Source organism: Aulonocara stuartgranti (genome assembly GCF_965226115.1).
Source record: "Aulonocara stuartgranti genome assembly, chromosome: 11".
NCBI classification, from domain to species: Eukaryota; Metazoa; Chordata; class Actinopteri; order Cichliformes; family Cichlidae; genus Aulonocara; species Aulonocara stuartgranti.
The window spans coordinates 24,229,134-24,249,081 of record NC_138947.1 but is presented as its reverse complement, the minus strand read 5'-3'; the positions used below and the strand labels follow the sequence as shown (position 1 = coordinate 24,249,081).

Sequence of the window (19,948 nt, the reverse complement as noted above, 5' to 3'; positions counted from 1 at the left end):
GGCACTCCTTTCAAAATATTCAAATGTGATCGGCGGAGTGGAAAATAAAGCAACGTGGATGGGTGGAATGACTTCCCTCTTCTCTATACTCCATCATAATATTCATATCGCCACTCATTTTCTCCTTTACTTTGTTTTTCAAAGTGACCCTAACACTGGAGGAACAAACAATAGGGTGTTTCAAGGGGTTAATTAAGTTATATAAAGCACATACCCTACCCCCTCCAAGCCTAAATGTGTGGACACACAGGAAGCAAAGCAAAGTTTAGGCTTCATTTATTGGCATTAATTCGACTGATGGACTGTAAAGGATGTGTTAGTTGATACCTAATGCCCAGTGAATCAACTGTATAGACATTATCTGTAAATCTATGTAGACACAACTGTACTGTACTTTTCTAGACCCCAGATCAAGGGATTCTCCTTAAATAAAATTAGGTGTTTAACCTATAAGACCAGAATTTTCTTGTTTGGTGATACGGTGTAAACACAGATTTTGACTACATGGCTTCTTAGAAACTTAAATATTACAATATTTAAAAATTAACAGAAGAAGCTATCAGTCGAGAGTATTGTTTTTTTAGTATATAAACAAATCTAAAGTCACCTGATATTGATTTAACTTTGTCAAAGCTATAAGAAAATATCATATGTGAATTATCTTTGCTGTTTCCTTGTTGTTTGCAAAGATTAAAACAGCAGCTTGCTTATATGTCAAAAACATTTCAGAAAAAGGGGAATAAAATCCTGAATCATAAAGAGCAAAGTACACTTTATGTGGCCCAATTTTTGGACCATAAATAAGGCAACACAAAAAAGCCAAGATTGACCTGCTTGGAGAGAACAGTCCATTTGGTGAGTAAGATCTTAATGCAGCGATTAAAGCCATGGAATACTGCAGAAGTGCCTGGTTGAAAAACCATGTCATGCCCAAAACTGCATTACCTGCCTGTTTTCTGTGCAGAACTGCAAAAATGAGAGGCTCAGAAAGCTGCTGCATGTTAAATAGGTATTAAAATTGTATAGTTTTAATATGTCCAGGTAGAGGAAAATATTCAAATGCATCCACTTCTCTTGTTCTGGTTTTGAGTGATTGAAAGAACTTGTGATTGGGTTTCCACGTTGTGCTCCCGTCTGCACATGCCAGCCCTTATCTGCCTTGATATTAACATGGCTCTTTCATTAGAAACCCAGCCCATTTTCTGGTTTATGGGTAAAATAAGATGCAGAATGAGACAATAAAGTGCATTTGTGTTTTAGTGGATGCATAATGAATAAATAATTGTAAGTGCCTGCATAGGCTGCATTGTCTTCAAGAACATAATCACTTCCTACAACACATTCTCTGCCCCTTAACACAGCTACACTCAGTGTACTAGTTCTATTATGTAGGTGAATATTGAAAGAGGATCATGACTTTATAATACCCATGTGCATCACAAGTAGAAACAAATGGAAAATGGTGGAAGAAAATGGAAAAGGGCAGTTTCTGGTAACTATTGCTCAGGTTATTTCTAGACAGAGAGAATGGGAGAAAGCGAAACCCCAGACAGAGGAATTATTTCTTTAAAACTACATCAGAGCTTATACATGTCTAAACAGATGTACTGACATTACTTCCATTGCTCTTAAGACTATTTGAACATTGTTCAAACTATCCAGAGTACTTGTCAGTAAGACCAATGCCATCAGATAGTCTTGTACATAAAATCATATATTTATATATATATATTAGGGGTGCAACGATACACAAAATTCACGGTTCGGTTCGGTTCGATACTTTGGTGTCACGGTTCGATATTTTTTCGATACAAAAAAAATGTTCATGCCTTTTTAATTTGTCATTTATTAAAATTATAAATATATATTTTAACTCAAAAGTACAGTTTTTAAATTTAACCCTAACCCTTGTGCGTGTTTTTTATTTTGACAGCGAATGCGCACCTGCGGACCACTTATGTGCAGCCCTGGTTATTTAGCTCATCATATTGCAGCCACAGAAATTCTTTTGTCCATGAAACCATAAAGCTGCACTTTCTTTTTGCCTTATAGTCTGATTTGTCATAACTTCTCCGTTTTGTGGTAAGCTTTTCTTTGGCTGTCACTTCTTCACCCTGACCTGTCTTATTTGGCTCAGCAGAACTGAAATGCTTTTACACACGCACTCACATAACGCTCAGCGATTCTCTGCGCGATCAACCTCTCACATGTTTAAGCTTGCTGCAGGAGATTTCACTTGTCATGTTTGCATAGTAAGCTAACGATTAATAAGACGATGTCAGAGGAATTGGTGCACAAATTATCATCACTCACAGATCAGTGCTGTCGCTCTCTATACACAGTTCGCACGATTGCAAAGTGAAAGCAAAAAAACAAGCGCAAATTCAAATGCGATTTCAATATGTCACATATTGACAGTGGCTCACCGATGCCAATGACATAATTACCCAGCTACATTTCTGAAAGAATGCAAAAGCATTGACATATATTTTTCCTACAATAGCCCGACGGGCAGGGAAGAGATAGATTTTGGTAGCCCACTGAAAAAATCGCTAGCTCCGGGACGTCGGGCTAGCGATATTGCAAGCCCTGTATCTGATTGAGGAATCACTCATCTTTGGAAAAGAGAGTTTATTACAGAGAAATGGCTCTTTCCAAAATAAAAGCTATACTATCCGCTTCTTCTGGGCTATATTCTCAGCAGCATAAGGAGAATCATGTGCTAACAGCTGTCTAAATGACTCGGCTAAAGTTAGTAGCATGCTTGCTTTTTTTTGTCTGCTTCCACTTGTCTTTGCACTAGGATGATGTCGGCGTAAATGTGCAGTCATATTCGTTGTGTTCCCACTAGTGCTTTCAGGTTAATCTCGTTGAAATGACCTTAACGCCACAACACGGCAAATCTCCGTTAACGAGCTACCGCCGATCGCTCAGTGCATGGGGCTAGACGGCCAACACGTTAACAAGCTAACTGCGCTAACACACTAGTTCACACCAATGTAATTGAGCATTGCATGGCACATCCAACATACTGTTTTACTTTAGTCCATGACTCGCTTACCTTCAGGGTCATACGTCACATGAAAACCAAAATAATTCCAAACGCCAGATCTGAATGAGGTTCAATTTGCCTGTTGCAAGGAGAGCTTAACTTCTGTCTCGCTAGCTTGCCCTGCGCTCTTCCTTCTGACTATGCTGTCTGTGTTGAGCGCTCAGTGGATCTGCGCTCGACAGTGCAGCCTAGGCGGAGTAGTCGAACACAGATTCACTGAGCGCTCAACACAGACAGCATCGTCAGAAGGAAAATTGATAAAATAAATTACAAATGTTGTATTGTTCGATACATATGCGTACCGAACCGAAAGCACTGTATCGAACGGTTCAATATCGATACGAATATCGTTGCACCCCTAATATATATATATATATATATATATATATATATATATATATATATATATATATATATATATATATATACACAATTGCAAATTTCATGTGGTGAAAATATATTCAATAACTGGTGGCTGCACATGGCTGCAGATGGGTTGGCTGCACTATTGGTGGTCGCAGGTGTTGGAGTAGTCAAGGAAGTCAGTTTTCTGGTCTAGGGTCTGCCATGACAAAGAAATCTGCCACCTGGCCCCTTGTGTGCATAATGCTATGATCAGCATGATTCCAATGTATGACATGATGGTCTGCTGTTAGTGACACAGATATACACACACACACAAGCACACACACACACACGAATACACACACAGATTGATTGACAAGCATCATTGTTTTGCTGACTAGGCTGGTTGTATTTTCCAGAAGGGCAGACAAAGAAAGCTTTACCATTATTAGATGTGGTGCAGTGAAAAAGTATTTTCACCTTCCTGGGTTTTTTTAAAATTATTTTTCACATTTAAATGTTTCAGATTATAAAATACATTTTAATATTAGACAACCCGAGTAAATATAAACTATACCTGTCTGACAAAGTGAAGCAGGCTAAAAGATGTTAAGAAGCAACACAGCATTCCACAATGGAAAGAAAATCAAGAAAAAAATCACTGACATTTATCAGTCTGGAAAAGGTTACAGAGGTCACACCAGCAAACTACAGTTAGAGCCTGTATCCACAAATGGATAAATCTGGGAATGGTGGTGAGCCTTCCCAGGCTGACTTACCAAAATTACTCCAAGAACACACTGACAGCTCATCCAAATTGCCACAAAAGAATGCAGAACATCTAAAGAACTGCAGGCCTCACTTGTCTCTGTTAAGATCAGAGTTCATAATTCAACAATGAGAAAGACGATATGCAAAAATTTCTTCTTGGAGAGTTCCAAGGAGAAAACCACTGCTGACCAAAAATAAACCAATAGCTCAGCTCACATTTGTCAAAAGACATATTAATGATCCCCAAAACATTTGCGAAAATATTCTCTGGACTCACAAAATGTTAATTTTTTGGAAGATCCTGGTCCTGTTATCTAGAGAAAAAAAATAACATAACATTTCATAAAAAGAACATCAAATGAACAGTCAAACACGGTGGTGGTCATGTGATAATCTGGGGCTGCTTTGCTGCTTCAGGACTTGAATGACTTGCTGTAACTGATGGAACCATAAATTCTGCTCTATACCAGAAAATCCTGAAGGAGAATCCCAGCCGTTAGTTCGTGCCCTGAAGTTCAGAAGCACTTGGATCATGCAGCAGGTAAATGATGTGAAACACACCAGCTAGTCCACCTCAGAATCTCTCTAAATAATAATAATAATAACAAATAAATAATAATAATAATAACAACCTTAAACAGAATGTTCATGCTGGAAAACCCTCCAAAGTGGCTGAATTAAAACAATTCTGTAAAGAACAGTGTGCCAAAGTTCTTCTATATTGATATGAAATACTTATTGCCACTTATCGCAAACACTGGATTGCAGTTTTCCTGCCAAGGGTGCCACAACCAGTATTAGGTTTAGGGGGGACATTTTTTTCACACAGGGCCAGGCAAGTTTGAATATCTTTTTTTCCTTAATAAATGAAGTCATCATTTAAAAACTACATTTCATATTTACTCGAGTTTTCACGGTCTAATATTAAAATTTGTTTGATGATTTAAAACACGTAAGCGTGAAAAAAATGCAAAAACCGAAGATATCAACAGGGGAGCAAATAGTTTTTCACTGAACAGTAAATGTAGATAGTGTATCTGGTACACATAGATTTGCCCTACCAAATAGATTAATTTTTAAAGGTAATATAGTTAAAGTCAAAACCATATGCTTATATAATAAGCATCCAAAGACTCCCCAAAATTAAAATGTTACAATAAACTACAAACTTTTGTTTTGGTGGATTTGGTCTCAGGGTAAAGTAAATTGTGTTTGTTGCTCCTATACTGCACAACGTAATGCATTTTTTTTTGCTACAGAAAATAAAATATGAGAGTAGATTTAACTTACGAAAAATGGGGAATTACATGTGTTCAATAAAGAGATTTATGCTACGTTCTTTTTTTCTTTTTTCTTTTTTTTATAGAATCAGAAGTAACCATATTTGAAAGTGTGGTTTCTGTGCTAAGTTAGAGCTAACACTAGCGAGCTTAGTGTTAGCGAGCTTAGTGTTAGCTCAGTTTATGGAGCTTAAGCAGCATCCATAAACTATATACTTGGGATGGGAATCGATTAGTCCAATTCCTTGGAATTGTTAGTCTGCTTCGGTATCAACCCTGCTTATTGCACTCCTACAGTTGTGTCCGAGCAGGAAAATAGTGGTGCAGTCTACAACATTAATATCAACATTACTTTAATCAATTGATTAATTAAGTATCGTACTGCATTACTTTTAAGAAAAGTGTTCCACGTAATATGTGTAATAATTGCTTTTGTTCAATGACCTCACCACTAATCACAAAAAAGAGGGAAATACCTCCACTATGCACAAACATTTGACCACACAGCATGTAATCCAATGGTTGTCACTCTTAAAGCAGAGCCGATGAAAACTCAATGAGAATCAATAAGAGAACTGATAGGGAATCAAATCGATAAGTGATATCAGTAATGGAATAAGAATAGCTAAATTTGTATAAGTACCGTATACGTTACATGGGCCCAAAAATCTGATAACTACCACTACAGCAAATGAAATAGAATTTCACTAAAAATTGACTCCTTGGTCATTTTGTGAGTAAATGAAACAAGAAGCCACATTGTTTTGTTTAAACATTTTCTTTTCAAATATTTGCATTAAAAATTATTCAAAAGACACCAGTGTGCTACACATCATCCATTGATAAAGTTAAGTAACTCAAAATTAGCTGTAGTCAGTTATTAGGGCACTGAAAGTGCCTAAAGTTTTCTTCTAATTTAAATTTACAAGCTTAATTAAAGAAAATTACTTACTGTATACTCTTGCTCCATTCACCCCAACCGGTCACAGCAGATGGCCACTCTTCCCTGAGCCTGGTTGTGCTGGAGGTTTCGTACAGTTAAAAGGGAGTTCTTCCTTCCCACTTTTGCCAAAGCGCTTGCTCATATGATTGTTGGGTTTTTCTCTGTATGTATTATTGTAGGTTCTACCATCCAATATAAAGCATCTTGAGGTGACTGTTCTTGTGAGTTGGCGCTATATAAATAAAATTGAATTGAATTGTATAGACACCGAGATGGTCTTGTGGAGACAGCCTCTACTGCAAGTTCAAGGTACATTAACTTTTTATCCCTGCAGTTTTCCACTAGATTGTAAAATGTTATATCAAGATTACTGTAGCAGTTGAGTAGCCACTTAAGCACAATAAATGTTTTCGAACTAGAAGCGGTCAAATAATTATGACAAGATCTTATCACTTAAGTGGTAGAGTAAATGACTAGTAATGAAATGTCTAAAGAATAATTAAATAAGTATAAACATAGAATGAGGTCAGATGTTGTACAAATGATCTCAAACATTTTTGTCTTTTTTTGGGGGGGGGATTCCAGTACAGGGATAACAAAACAGCTGCCTGTTTTACAGGAGATTTGATTGTGTTCCCTCATATCCTTGTCTACGTAATGGGCATACATACAAAGTCTGTCCAAGAACACAACCTGTGAACATAGGACCAACACCAGGATTTACAAGACACATTGGGTTCTCATTTTGGGGACCTGGGAGTCTACATATAGTACTTCCGTGTTTCAGTGCCCGGCCAGTTGCTAAGGGAACACCTGCAGATAGCTAGTTAACTAAGTGCAGCGAAGATGCTGCCGTAGTGGTGATCAATTATGAATGACCTGAGAGAACTTTGACATGTTAAACCTCTTAGAGAGGCTGAAGAAGACTAACACCCGGAGAGATGGGAGCTAGAGGAAAACTGAGAAATAGAGGGTCGGGTACATTCATCTCAAGCATATTATCATGTTACTTTTATAAAGTGGAAGCTCCATTTCACTGGATTTTACCATCATTGCTTTGCACCCTACTTGGATACAAGGTGCTAATTCTGCATAATTTGCATAATTCATCACAGTCCATCTTCATAATATGCATAATGCAGTAAATATCAAATCTTTCCCACCACATCCTGAGTGACTAAAGTGTTGCTTCATGGAGTTGTGCAATAACAGAAATTACAATCTGTTCTTTCAGCTTTGTAATGCTTTTGATTACAGCCCATAAATTACATCTCACAAATATTGCCTTTTGTCTAACATTGTAGCCAGCTGTAAATACCCCCCAAAACGGGGACAAAGGATTGCTTTAATTAACAGCTTGTACAGTCCAGAAATTACACCGTTATAAGGCAGCATCGTCTCATATTTTTAATGAAATCTGGTCAAAACATTTTAATTAATAAAAAGCATGCTACACTTTTCTTTATACTATAATTCATTAAGTAAACATCTGTAGACTTTTTTTCACAGCAAACATTTTGACTTATCACAGTAGGGAAAACACAATGAATTCCACTTATGGGACACTTAATGGAACTGAGCCCTCATTACCTTTCCCCTCTGACAAGCAAAAATGCCTGCAGTAAAAGAAAATATTTAGTATTTTGTTTCTTATGAACAAAAATAATAAAGTAGGAAATCACAAAAGAAAGGAAGAAAGAAAAGAAATCTTTATAAAAATAGCTGTTTACCAGCTTATTCTCTATCTTGTCTCTTATAGACTTGCCCCATTACAGGTATCCATTACTAATTGACTGATATTTTTAGAATTAACTGGAAAAACAGTACTTTGAAGGAATCAACTTCAAAAACAACTCCAGTTTGAAAAGACTGCTGGTCACAGTGTACAAACCACCAAGACACTGCTAGCAACAACAAAGAATTCCTATTTTTTACACCAAGTTCTTGAAGAAGCCAAGCTTTCTGCTCCACTTATATAAAAAATAAATAAACTTAGGCTTTAGAACCCAATGATAACTGAGGAAAAACAGTTAATTTACTTTAAAAGAGAAATAAGCTATACTTTGAGAAGATCACTAGAGATCAATGTTCCAGTGGGACACCAAGACTAGACAGTATCTAGACTGATGTTGTGCTGGATAAGCATTCTGTTTGATTGCTAGTGTGTAAGAATGCTTAGACATATTTCCACGACTACAGAAGGAGAAACATGGACACTATTGGAAAGCCTGGGAGCTGCTCGGGGCTTCATGTCATAGAGAGAGTTTGTCTGTGCAGCTGTCTTCAACTATTGAGGTCACTGTTGGTTTTCTACACTGCTGACTGAAAAAACAGTTATTGAGACAGTCGACCAGAAGACATCAGAGCACTGGAGCATTGTCCACATAAGGTGAAACAGAATGTGACAAAATGCACTCTATACTGCAACAAAAAAGACCAATGCCTTTAAAAGAAATAACATGCCATTATGGATAACATTCCGTTTTCATTCATAGCTCCAGAAGAGAAGAGAAGAGACATAAAGACGATCCACTGAGTTTGTTCACCTGATCTTAACCCACGTCTGGGAGTTTGAACATGGCAGAGGTTAACATCAGAACTATCACTGAACCACACTTGATTCAGACAAGTTTCCTGTCTCAGTTCTAAGTCAGCTCTCATATTGTGAGCAGAACGCACACATTTTGCCTCTGCTGCTTCAGTCTGGGAGTATAAACTGCTCACACAAAGTTAAAAAAAATTCTTATCTGAAAAAAATCAACATGAAAAATGAATTACAAGTAAATTACATTTTTTCCCAGCTCTTACAGATCCAGACCATGTAGATTTAAATATGGACAAACTACTTTCCTTTGTTTAAAGATTTCCTCATATGACCTCAAACCAGAAGACTGACAGATGGCTTTAACAAACCCACAACATAGTTCGCTTAGTAAACTCAGCTCCCACTCCACTTTCCTGTGTGTATTTCTTTCGACGTAAACAGTCCCACACATATATCTCCCGCGCACTCTCCTCCTCCTCTTGGCTCATTAATCAACAGCAGATTATCAGGAAACTGACACTTTGTATTATGAGTTCCGTTGGAAAGTCAATGCAAGTTATCAGGCTCGATTCAAAGTGCAACTAAAGATTATTCAAATTGCAGTAATTTGGGCTGATCTGATGTGGATGAGCACAATTTCAAGCTCTCTGTGGGTATTCTTATGCAGAGTAATTTGCAATATAGTGATGTATAGTCTAATTTGAGTGAAGGGGTTGATTTATGTTGCTCTGTGAACATGATGGATGCTCCTACACCAGGTCTCTACTGAACACAGCTATCTATCCTAATCTGTACAGTAAAGCCACCTTCAAGTGGCTCATTAATCTAGATCATTAGTAACTGATATATTTTTCTGATTATCGTGTTTATCCTCAGTAAAAAAGGAAGGAACCACACAAGTGCAACCAGACCATAAGCATTACTCCTTTGCCCTAAAATGGAACAGCATCTTCCCCCTGCTTGCGCCACTTTAACCACAGAGCATCTCTGCTTCCTCACATCTGGAAGGAAGGGGAAAAAGAATCTCCTCTTTTAATCTTTAAACGCTAAACAAGCATGAACCTCCTTTATTTTCCGTCTAAAAGGCATACACTAATGCGCCTAAATATTTTATCAGGGGCGCATGATAAAACTGGGTAGCGCAGTGGATAATGAAAAGGTATACACCCAGGGGGAGGGGGAGGAGGTGTGAGCCGTAGCCTATAGTTCAGTGGATGTGTCTCTCCTTACCTCTGTACACCAACATGTGTAGAGGTGTATGCAAATAGAAACAGACAAAGCTGGACGCCCAGGTAAGTCTATAATGCGTGCGCGTGTGTATTTGTGTTTACCCCAATCCAAAATGAAGGTGTCATCACTTTCTCCTTCGTTTCGTCCCGTGTGTGATGTTGAAGATAAATTGGGTCCCGCCCTGCCTTTATGCACTACGTCGCACATAAACTCAATAAAGGAAAAAAGTCTAAATTTATAAGACAAAACGGAGCAGTAGGCCCTCCGTGTGTGTTCGTGTGTGTGTGAGAGCTGTGAGTGAGTGTATGCTTGAGCGGTTCAGACGGGTTGTTAATGTTGAGGTGGCATTAGAGTTAATGCAAATTAAAAAGGGCTGGCTGATCCCTTTTGACCCCCCCCGTTCACTGTGTTAATGCGGCCATTTGCTTGGAGGTACTAACCCCCTATAATTCAATTTGTCAAAATGAATGAGAGAACAGACATCTTATAAAGCCCACCCTCCCACAGAAACCCAACTTCTTCACAAAAATTATTTAAAAAGAAAAAAAAGAGCGACACGAGGCAAAAGTTACTTAACCGAAGCACAAACGTCTTCGTCCTCAGAGCTCTTTATTACTTCTTTCATCTGTAAATGAAAGCAAGCAATTATTGCAAGGTGCCGGAATCATATTATTATGTTGGCCCGGGTCCCCTAGATAGTCATCAATCACTCTCAATCGACCTGTCACCGGCAGGCAGAGATCCAGCTGGAGAGGAGAGAGGAAGGAGGAGGGAGGGAGGAGAAGGAGGAGGAGTACATCATCATTAATTTGAGGAGTGACCCCTGGGGCTATCCACATGTCTCAACCCGGGATTCTCCAAGCAGGGCAACGCGCACCGGCAAGGTGGCGAGCCAGTTTTGGGGGTTTTTACAGCAGTTTGATGAGTCTTCCTAACAAATACACAAGTGATAGATAGATAGATAGATAGATAGATAGATAGATAGATAGATAGATAGATAGATAGATAGATAGATAGATAGATAGATAGATAGATAGATAGATAGATATTGCACCGAATGTTAGTATTATAAAATACATTCACTTTGTTAATTAATTAGTTTCATCTTTGGCTGCTATCTTTAGTATGAAAATATTCTTCACAAATTAATTTGAAACCAATTAGCTCCCAGTGTGATTAGAAGTTGTTCGGAGGAATGATAGGAATGTGCTTCATTAGGCCTAATTCATTTAAGCGGATACAGACGTGTGCATATTTAAGCCACTGATTGGCCTAATTGATTGATTGCTCGTGCAAATTAATCTCCAGGACATATTCGTGTTCATAAAGGTACTCCGTGCCTTTTACTCTATTAAACATTTCCTCTTTATATCGTGCTTTCAGTTTTTTTCTCGTCATCCTGAGAAAGAAAATGCATATTAAAGTTACAGTCTGGTCATTTTTAGAGTGGGAAACTTCTGACGTCACAGTCACCGGCGTTTAAAACAACCTGCCTCTGCTGCTGACGTCTTTTATACTACTTTTTATAGGCAAAAATATGTATCTGACAACAAAGTGATTATTCTTGGCAAAGAAGCTCGTGTTTCCCTAATGCGTTTATTTATTGTTAGTGGAGTTTTAAAAAAGGAAAAGGACAGGTTTGATTAGGTGGTTTAGTTAATGCAGTTTAAAGTCGTTTGAGTGGGGGCTTTTTACAAATTAAACATGCTACTCTGCTTCGCCCTATAAGCATCCTAGGAGCCTGTGCTTACCAATCAATTGGTACAGTCAAACAGAGCCGCAGCCTGCGTTAGAGTGGAGACCTTCAGTCTCGCTTTATTTCTGGATATTGGGGGACTTCTCTACCATGTCATATCCACAATTTGGATATCCCTATTCGTCTGCTCCACAAGTAAGTTCGTGTAACTACGTTTGTTTATAGGATGCTGTGGTATTCATGTCGCAACGGGTGATTGTCTCATCGATTTAAGCTTCATCCCTTTACGCACTTTAGCCAAGATTCCGGGAGACTTTTAATGTCTTTTCGGGCACCGGAAAGGTATTGCATTGCAGCCAGTGGTACCTGTGTAGCTAAAGCGAGAAAGAAAGGGGGTGAAAAGAAGGTATCCAGAAACCATCGAGACCCCCGACCTCCTGTTCACTGATTTCTGTAAGATAATAGCCGCTGTGTAATGTTAACCATATGTTTATCTGCTTTGGAACACACATGGCAACTTGTTCAGCACACGCCATGTGTGTTTTGCGCTATAACAGCAGCTGTTTTATTTTGGCTGTGAGCCATGAAAAATCGTTTGGCTCTTTACTTTAGGTATTACCGAGCAATCTCTGGGAAAAGCATGTATCTGTTTGCAAGGCATGGATTTTGATTTTGAATCAAGCCTGTTAGACGGCACATTTTGGACAGTTTTACGCGCATATTATCACGCGAACAGAGTTGTGGCGTTCGACTTTAGATCTGGTCTGCTCTGATCTATTTTAGTCGCCAATAGATCTGCCATTTTTAAATGGGCAATCCACAAAAAAGGGGCAGACAATGTAGATCATTTCAAAAGAAGTAAATTGTATAATTTTAAAAACGAACTTTTTTATAGCCAAGTTTAATTTCGCGATCTGTGAAAGTGAAACGTGTAGAACTTTTTTTAATCAAGACAATTTTTAAGACAAGTTTTAAACTAACTTCGTCACCTGTCATTCTGTTTCAGTGCAACATTAAATTAAGCAGCCTATGTTCTAATTTAAAAAAAAAAGAAAGAAAGAAAGAAAGAAAAAACAGCCGATGAATTTTCTCTTGATCTCCACCCAGTTCCTGATGACAACTAACTCTCTGACCACTTGCTGCGAGTCCACCGGCAGATCCATAGCCGACTCCGGAGTAGCGGCTTCCGGACAGACACCCGTCTACTGTCCCGTGTATGAGAGCCGGCTGCTGGCCACGGCGAGACACGAGCTGAGCTCAGCCGCTGCGCTGGGAGTGTACGGGAGCCCTTACACCAGTGGTCAAGGCTATGGGAATTACGTTACATATGGCACGGACGCATCCGCTTTCTACTCACTGGTAAGCCCTTCATCTGATCCCTCTTGGCATTGATTTATGGACCTGCAAGGTTCAGAAGCTGAAGCAGGCACACCTTTCTTCTCCCTCTCATTTTTAATGTTCTACGTAGCAAAACATTAGCCTTTAAATGCAGAAGATGCATTCTTATATTCAAGACAACCGTTTCAAGGAAATTAAAAATTCACTCCAAAGAATAACACACTTCGTATCAGCTTGTGTTGATGCAGGTTAATTTTAAACGTATGTGATTTCCGTCGTTTTCAGTCTGTTTCATCTCTGCAAAAGTGAATTTGAAGACTCAGCCTGATAAAATTGTCAGAACATGAGTGCAAATAACTTCTTTATTTAATTATTTTTTTTATTTTAATTGAATGATTCTAAAAGGAAGACATGCTCATATAAAGTAAAGTATTGCTTGTTTCATTTTGGTTTCATATAAAATTCCATGTAGTGGAATCACTGTTGGCAGTAAAGGGGTGGTTGGAATCTTCTTAGACATTATTTTACCTACAACTGTGAATTCTAATTATTTATTTTGTCTGATTTGTTTTTAAAAATAATCAGAGTTCCAACTTTTCAGTCCTTAAAAAAAGTCTTGTCCCTGCAGTTGGTATACAATCATATTTATATGTACACAAAATATGAGATGGATTTTTTCTTCACTTTTAGCAGAACATTATTGTTGTATTGTATTATTGGGCTTTTGTTTTTGTGATAGTTTGGATTTCTTTGGGAATCATTATCCTTGTTGATGGCAACCTAAAAGTACAACCAATGCGCATCTCTTCTTGTCAAGTTGATTGTTTAAAATGCTGCAATACCTTCCCCTTTTTGTGTGTCACTCTTCTAAAAATGTGTCTTGCTGTATGATTGCAGGGTACATTTGATACTAAAGATGCCACAGCTTCTGCGCATGCGGGAATAACCCAGGCCACAGCTTACTACCCCTATGATCCTACCTTGGGGCAGTATCAGTATGACAGGTAGGTTTCTGTGACAGCTGATTTTTCTTTTTTGACATGTTAAAAAAGCTCATTATCAGTTCAAACAACAGACCACTTGATGTAGACCCAATATCCTGCTTGAGTAAAATGTGGTACAGGCAGAAAAACAGAGGGAAGTCAGTTACATCAGAAATAATTTTGAACTATGCGCTTTAAGTCTGCTATCCCAAAAAAGTGAAAACTTATCCCAGGTTTCTTAAGCAACAAACACAAGATGTAACTAAAATGAAAGCGAGAGGTAAATATTGAGCTGTAGTTTAGGGTCAGTTTCCTGGCATTAAATCAATCATTCCTGAGGGGTCAAGGCCATTCTCATCGCGTCAAGCAACACTGGGTGATCACCTTCATCTCATGACACATTTCTTTTCTGATGGGGTGAATTGCCTCAGAGGACCCATGCCCCTTTCATCAAAACATAAGGCCTGTACACTGTTGTGAAGAGCATGCCTGCCATATTGAAAGGTCTTCCCAATAATCAGCTGACATCCGCAATAAGTCTGTGATGTGGTGAAAAGGTAGCGTGTGAACGTGATTCATATGTGACTGTGCATTTACCTTAAAACAGAACCTAGCAGCGGTATCAGAACTGCATTGTGATACCACATGCTTGCTTTTATTATTATTGCACATTCGTTGATCACACTCGATATTGTATTGGCGGTACTCGATGTCTTATGCAGACTTCGAGCTTTTCAACATGTAGCCCAAAACCTAAGCGACAAGTGCTTTTGCCAATCACTTTTAATACCGCATAAAGGGCAAAAGATGCTCGAAAGTGCACACACTGCAAAAAGCTAAATAACCTGTGTCACCCAGATGAGCAAGCAGGCCAACAGCAGCACCATACTGTCTGCACTCATCTTTTACCTGAGGGCTCATCATTACACTCAATAAAGCAATTTTACAGTCTATTTTATCTGAGAACAACACAGGCTAAGGAAAGGTGCAGCACTTGTCTCCTTTTGATTCCCTTTTCAGTGCATGACCTGCTCTAAGCTATACGGAGCAATAAAGGCCTCATAAAAGCCTCCCAAGAGGACTTTTACAGCTCACTGCGGACTGAAAATCAACAGCATGCATTTTAAATGTAGGCTTATGGTTGATATTTGTGGGAGAGGTGAGGGTAGGGAAAGAGCTGTAGCCTGTGCTAAGAATGGTTTTAATAGGTGGCACAACAAAAATGACCAGAAAAAAAGAATGCTTACCATAATTTACACTCTTCATCTTTACTAAGCTTATATTTTTTTAAATGACAGTAATAGCATATTAACTTTGTGAGAGCTTTGCATTATCTGAGGGGGTTTTAGGGACGTTGTCAGAGTCTCTGTTGCTTTTGATGCCTTCAGTCTTATAAAGCATTTTCTGTGGACTTCACATGACTTTGCAGCTTTCTAAGAAATATTAGCGTGTACAGTATGTAACCTTTGACAGGGTAATGATCTTCTGCTTGCATGCCTTTCGCTACAGCTTCGGAATTATATCTCTTAAGTGAAACATGCTTCTGATATTCAGTTTTAAATTTTATTTGCGCTGACGAAGGCAGGAGTGTGACTCCAAGGCTTATAAAACATGATACGCATCAGCTCAGAAAAATTCCAAGATGCAGATGGCTCTGTCATGGCTGTAAGGAGAGAAACTGCCAGGACAGTGCTTTAAAAATTGTCAAGCAACAAGCGTTACATACTATATTTACTCTCTCATTAGTATTTTGCTTGCCTTCTTCTCATTAACAGATATGGCTCCATGGATGGGGGAACAAGACGAAAGAATGCTACACGAGAGACAACCAGCACGCTGAAGGCCTGGCTACAGGAGCACAGGAAGAACCCATATCCGACTAAAGGAGAGAAGATCATGCTGGCCATTATCACTAAAATGACCCTGACGCAGGTCTCCACCTGGTTCGCAAATGCTAGAAGGAGGCTCAAGAAGGAGAACAAGATGACATGGCCGCCGAGAAACAAGGGCTCAGAGGAGAAAAGATATGACGATGATGAGGATGGATCTCAAGAGGAGCAGATAAAAAGCGAGAACAATGACGATGGTTAGTGTCAGAGTGCTTTGCAAGGATAAAGTAAAGCTGTAAAACTCCAAAGCTGAACTCTTTCTAAGGGAAGTTTTTGACTTTTCATATAGTTCACAATAACAAAGATGAGATTTATGTTTTTTTTAATTTAGTTTTTTTATAAAGACTAAATAAATAATTTGCTCCTTTACAGCTATAGACAGACACTTAATAAATAGACTTTTCCTTAAATTACAAATTGTAGCATTCTGCAGCATTTTGAATTCCATACCAGACTGTACAGATAGTCCTATAAAACCTGACCACACTCATATTTTAGTTTACTCTGACATCTCTTACAAAGAAATATATTTTTAATAGAAGGTTTTATACTGTAATTATAGATAGACACTACATCCTGATAATAAATAATTTGTTTGACTGAAAGGTTTACCAATGATCTGTGCCACATTATAGGCTTAATCACGTTTACTATATGACACGTGAAACCTGTCAGCAGCAACATTATTTTTGAACTATGCTGCACAGGCCTGCCATCAGACTGGGCCAACACTAAGAACTTACTAATGGAGGAACATGAGACAGGCCTCAGTCAGAGTTAAAAAAGAGTCAGATATATAAATAAGTTTAGACTCCTGGAGTTTTGATATCAGATTAAGCAGTTAATTGTGATAGAGTTGAATACATTGGAATTAAAACTCTGTTTGTTTTTTTTAGCTTAAGGGAATCTTTATTTTCCCCAAACATTATAATTTGCAGGTGTGAAACATTAATTTACACCTTTGATTGGAAGCCTATTTTCTGTCCTGCTGTGTGACACTGACTGACACGCCCCTCGTTTCTTTTCTGTTCTTGTTCTCCAGAGACCAGAAGCCGGCCCGACAAGGACCTCCAGTTGAGCGACTTGGACGATTTCGACACGCTGGAGTCTGAAAGCTCTGAGTGTGAGCTGAAGCACCGATATCACATGAACACACATATGACCACAACGACAACCGACTGCCCAGGCGAACACCTCCTCAAGGACGCGTCTCTGAAACTCTCCATCCCCGTTTCTCTCGGTGAGGAGCAGGACTTGAGCAAGAGTTGTCTCAAAACGAATCATAACGACGGCTTCCAGTCGGACAGCAGACAGCAGGAAAAGGCGTGCTATAATCAGCAGCAAGGGCACCAGATATTAGACGGCAAACCTCGGATCTGGTCTTTGGCGCAGACCGCGACGTCTCTGAACCAAACAGAGTACCCATCCTGTATGCTGAGGTGCCAGCCCCCGCCCTCCTCCCTCACCCCGTCCCCCGCCGCTACCTCCCCCGTGACCGGCCTGGACAGGCAGGACTCGCCGGTCACAACCCTGAGAAACTGGGTGGACGGGGTTTTTCACGACCCCTTGTTCAGGCACAGCACTTTGAGCCAAGCCCTGACCAACACCACCGTCTCTTGGACCACGAACACCAAAGGCACAATTCTGGAGGCTGAGAGAAGCACGTCGGCCTTGCAGCAGCATCAAAACTCCTCCAAAGACAGTGCCATGAGTTTTCCAAAAACTATCAATAAACTTTTCTGCTCCTAACAAAACCAAATGATCCTTTCTTGCAAAGAGAGTGGAAGACTTTTTGTGACTAAAACTCGGATGGAAGAAAAAAGAAAAGAAAAGAGAGAGAGAACTATTGCGTGTCTATGATTCCCTTGTTATGTTTTATTCTTTATTAAAACAGTTGTAGCCATAAACTGTTACACTCGAGTTACAGAAGGGAAACATTTCGATTCAACGCACGCACAAAAATGTATAACAAAGTTTACATCTTGGGAAAAAAACAACAACAAAAAAATGTAGGCCTAAGCCTTTTCCTTTTAATTTTTTTTCTTTAATATATGCGCATGCTAATGTAATTGAATATTATTTAGGTCTCAGCAGCTGAGTATCACCAATAAAAGAAAAATAAGTCTCACTAATGCACTGCTCTCCTTGGGAGTGGATGAGAGCGTTTCAACTTTGTTCACTGAAAAATAAAAACAGTCGGTTTCTGAAGAGCGCTTGTGATGTCGGGTTAATGGTGAGAGTTGCTGTCTATGGTGCTGAACCAGGCCGTTCCCCCTTCTGCTCTACTTTTGCGTTTGCTTTTATCTAAAACAATGACTTAACCCTTCCCCCGCAATATGGGGCCTGCTGCAAGGCTGAGGGGAGAAAACCTTTTAAAAAGCATCCTGCAGTTTAAAACAGCACTCCCATCACTCCTAAACCATAAAATACTCTCACGATCTAACATCTCACACCCTCTTTTTTCCCCCCAGAAAACACTCACTCTTGTGCAATGACGGGAAGAAAATGAGGCAGCTCATCCCCACAAGACAGAACAATATCAGTATCTAAGATCTGCCTCATTAATTCCCTCTAAACAGGCTGTAATTGGGATGTTCACAGTCATATCTCATGTCGGGCTATTGATTTCCCCTCTCTGCTCTCTGATAATATTATCGAAATATTTCAACATCTTCCATGATGCGGCTGTCAGAAGGGTAAGTTATTCGCCATACGTCCTTTAATGGGTTCAAAACGGAGGCCCGTAAAATAATTTTGAAGTGAGGAGTTTTCGCTTTGACACTAACCCCTCGATTTTCCTGGAGACGGGGGTGGGGGATCCGGCAGAAAAACAGCGCGGATGCTGATTCCTCCGCTGAAAAGTGAAAGGGCTTTTACGAAAGAGGCACTCACGTCGTCTGGAAGTGAAAAGGGCAAAGGAACTCGAATTAGTTGTTGTAGATAAAAGGGCAAAAAGAAAGGAGTCAAGGGTACTTGACAGTAATGGCGAAAGAGGAGCTCTCCGGGGACTCTGTCCTGTGAGGAGGGAGTGGGGTGTGGTGGTGGTGTGGAGGGGCTTCGGTGATGAATTTTAATGGGAAAAGCACCAACGATCGAGATCACCCCGCCCTCCACGCGCCCCTTTAAAAGAAAGTGCAACGGCGGACAAAAGAAATTTTCTATATACCGCTTGTATTTTTTATTTATTTATTTTCTTTCTTGGGCCGAAAAAAAAAACCTTGCCTGCAGCATTTCGAGTAGCAACGTTGACATAACCTCAGAATAAAAATCAAGGAAAGGCATACATGTTGTGAGGGTGCTTATTTTTTACTTGGGAGGGAGGGGAGAAAAAAATGCTTTCCTATTTGACTTGACGTACACCTGTTTAACCTACATACAAAATGGTGCATTTAAATTTTCATGGCCTCTGATAGAAAATTAGCGCATAGTTAAAATCCCCGAAGATCAGATAGCCCCGACATTTAATTAATTTACCATGAAGACAGATTTTATTAGACCTCTGAACCAACTGGCTTTTTTATTTGACAGAAAGAGACATGAAGTAAGACAGAAGAGAGGGAGAGAGAGAGAAGGGAGTGGGGGGGGTGTCCTGGGAGAGAGACCAGTGCGCACAGTGCACTCAAAGAGAGAGAGACAGAGAAAAAGAGAGTGAGAGAGAGGGGCCACCTATAACTAAATCATTCAGCCATGGCAAATACGAACGCACAGAGGGAGCGGGATGGTAAATTAACAGGAGCTTTTTACATAGAGACCAAATGAAACTGTAATCAGCGACGCGTTACTTTTCATTAAGCGGCTCTGACAGCAGCATATTCAGCCACTCCGACACAGGAGCAGGGCCCGGGCTGAAATAAACTGCTCTCAACCCGAGAGTCA

General features: G+C 39.4%; 1 protein-coding gene across 8 annotated transcripts in view; it reads left to right on the top strand.

The window, feature by feature from the left end:
- The window catches only part of irx4a (iroquois homeobox 4a), an 88,193-nt gene extending 69,913 nt beyond the window's left edge, over nucleotides 1-18,280 (top strand). For 3 of the 8 annotated variants that reach the window (XM_082551828.1, XM_082551831.1, XM_082551832.1), the window contains 4 exons: nucleotides 12,970-13,221; nucleotides 14,098-14,204; nucleotides 15,959-16,269; nucleotides 17,115-18,280. In XM_082551828.1, the coding sequence (XP_082407954.1) occupies nucleotides 12,970-13,221; nucleotides 14,098-14,204; nucleotides 15,959-16,269; nucleotides 17,115-17,821 (1,377 nt within the window). In that variant the 3' untranslated portion in view covers nucleotides 17,822-18,280. Of the gene's footprint in view, nucleotides 1-9,911; nucleotides 10,229-11,012; nucleotides 11,051-11,702; nucleotides 12,058-12,092; nucleotides 12,316-12,969; nucleotides 13,222-14,097; nucleotides 14,205-15,958; nucleotides 16,270-17,114 lie in introns of those variants that run through there. The other 5 variants (XM_082551830.1, XM_082551833.1, XM_082551835.1 and 2 more) reach the window with 5 other exon arrangements.
- Nucleotides 18,281-19,948: the final 1,668 nt, after the last annotated feature.